At 40.7% G+C, this 2,023-nt stretch overlaps 1 protein-coding gene across 1 annotated transcript; it reads left to right on the plus strand.

Moving 5' to 3' along the window:
• Positions 1 to 286: 286 nt before the first annotated feature.
• Positions 287 to 1,168, plus strand: LOC139841828 (uncharacterized). The gene is made up of 2 exons (XM_071832022.1): positions 287 to 590; positions 768 to 1,168. The coding sequence occupies exons 1-2, from the start codon at positions 287 to 289 to the stop codon at positions 1,166 to 1,168; spliced, it is 705 nt and encodes a 234-aa protein (XP_071688123.1).
• Positions 1,169 to 2,023: the final 855 nt, after the last annotated feature.

Consider the following 2,023-nt stretch of genomic DNA (forward strand, 5'->3'; position numbering starts at 1 on the left):
ATATAGGAGTTGAAAAACAGTTGGATGACCAACATAGTTAAATTTTTAAAAACACGATCTTTACGTGAGGATGATAAAGAAGCGAAAAAGGTAAGAGTTAAAGCACCAATGTACCAGTTAAGGGACGATGTCCTATATTGTAAATCCTATCTCGGGCTGAGCTTAGGTTGTATAGGACCAAAACAAGCAGAAATAATCATAGATGAAGTCCTCGCGGGAGCCTTCGGTTTGCACTCTGGTTATAGTAATTGAAAAAATAAAAAGGTTGGGATATTACTAGCCAAGAATGTACAATGATGCGACTGAAAGAGTGCGAGTATGCCAAGAATACCAACAACATGCACCAGTTAGCAAAGCGCCATGGCACTCGATGACCCCCATCACATCACCATGCCCGTTCTGCAAATGGGCTATTAATATAGTGGGACCTTTCCCTAGTGGAGTTGGGAATGCTGATTTTTTAGTAGTCACCATCGACTTCTTCACAAAATGGGTAAAGGCCAAGCCCGTTAATAAAATCACTAGTAAGAAAAATGCTATATTTCGTTTGGGAAAACATCGTTTGCCGATTCGGCATTCTAAACGAGATAGTGAGCTATAACGAAACACAATTCGAAAGGAACCCATTCTGCAGTTGATGTCAGGGAATGAACATAAAACAAACCTTCACCTCTGTAGTGCATTCGCAAGCCAATGTGAAGTCACAAACATGGATATAGTCTACGCTATCAAAGCAAGGCTAGGCTAACAACGAAAATGATGTATAGATGAACTCCCCAAGGTTCTTTGGGAACACTGGACAACCTCCAAACATAGTACCAGTGAGACGCCATTCATTTTGGTATATGGATCAGAGGCTGTCTTGCCAGCAGAAATAGCCATCCTAGCAGAACGAATTTTGTGGTTTAGTCAGGATCAGAACTCTGAAGATTTGCGCACTAACCTCGACTTACTAGAAAAGCGTAGGAAGATGGCCGCCACACACGAAGCCATTATCAAACAACGAATCGCAAGATATTACGACAAGCGAGTAAGACTCATTACATACGCCGTGGGCGATCTTGTTTGGCGCGATAACCAAGCAAGTAGGTTCAAAGACACCGACAATCTGGGACCCAACTGGGAACGCCTCTTCAAAGTTATTAGAATCAGTAAAACTGGAACCTAGAAGTTGGCAGAGCTGAATGGAAAAGCAATCAAACCCACTTGGCATGTTACCGAGCTGAAACGATGTTATATGTAATAAAGAAAGTAGGAGAACTGATCATTCTACTAATATCTTCTTAATTTGCATATAATTGTAATGTGATTACGCGCAAAAAGTGGGTTACCAATGCATATTGCGGTTGAACAACACCTTGTAAAAGATATTTTATATACATTAAGTCATTTTCAGTCTACATTTTCGCGTACCTTTCTAAAAAAGTAGGATATCTATTTGACTTGAACTGTTCACGCCCATAAATATACCAGCGCTGGTCCTGCCTACGTAAGGGATGTCTTCTCTAGCTCCTGCAAGGAAGAAGCATGTTTGGCGACATACTAGATTATCTTACCGGAGGGCGACAGACATTGGGTTGTCCTAGCCCCACCCACGCAGAACTAGAGATCTGCAAGTCATGAATATAAACGATAAGGTTAGTTGCCCTTAACCTCAATCCTAAGTGTTTTAGCACTTAGAAGTCTCCTGAACGGACACACGAGTGTCGTGTCGATATGTATACTGTGTGCACAACGGTATACATGTAGGCCAACACTGGCATGCCTCGAGTATAAAATTGGATACCTAAATAAATCCGCCGCGCAAAACGCATAAAATGGAACATCACATATTGTCGCAACATCTAGCAAAAGCCATTCTAATAAGAGGCCAAAATTACTTTATGCATACCGAATGATACTGTTAATATGTGTACTGGTGAGGAGGCTTATAATCATCGTAACTTATTAACCATATCGACAGAAGGATTAAAGTAATGTGCGCAAACAAAAGAATGATCATTTAAAAATATACAAATCTTGG

Source organism: Rutidosis leptorrhynchoides, chromosome 4 (assembly GCF_046630445.1).
Source record: "Rutidosis leptorrhynchoides isolate AG116_Rl617_1_P2 chromosome 4, CSIRO_AGI_Rlap_v1, whole genome shotgun sequence".
Lineage (NCBI taxonomy): Eukaryota > Viridiplantae > Streptophyta > Magnoliopsida > Asterales > Asteraceae > Rutidosis > Rutidosis leptorrhynchoides.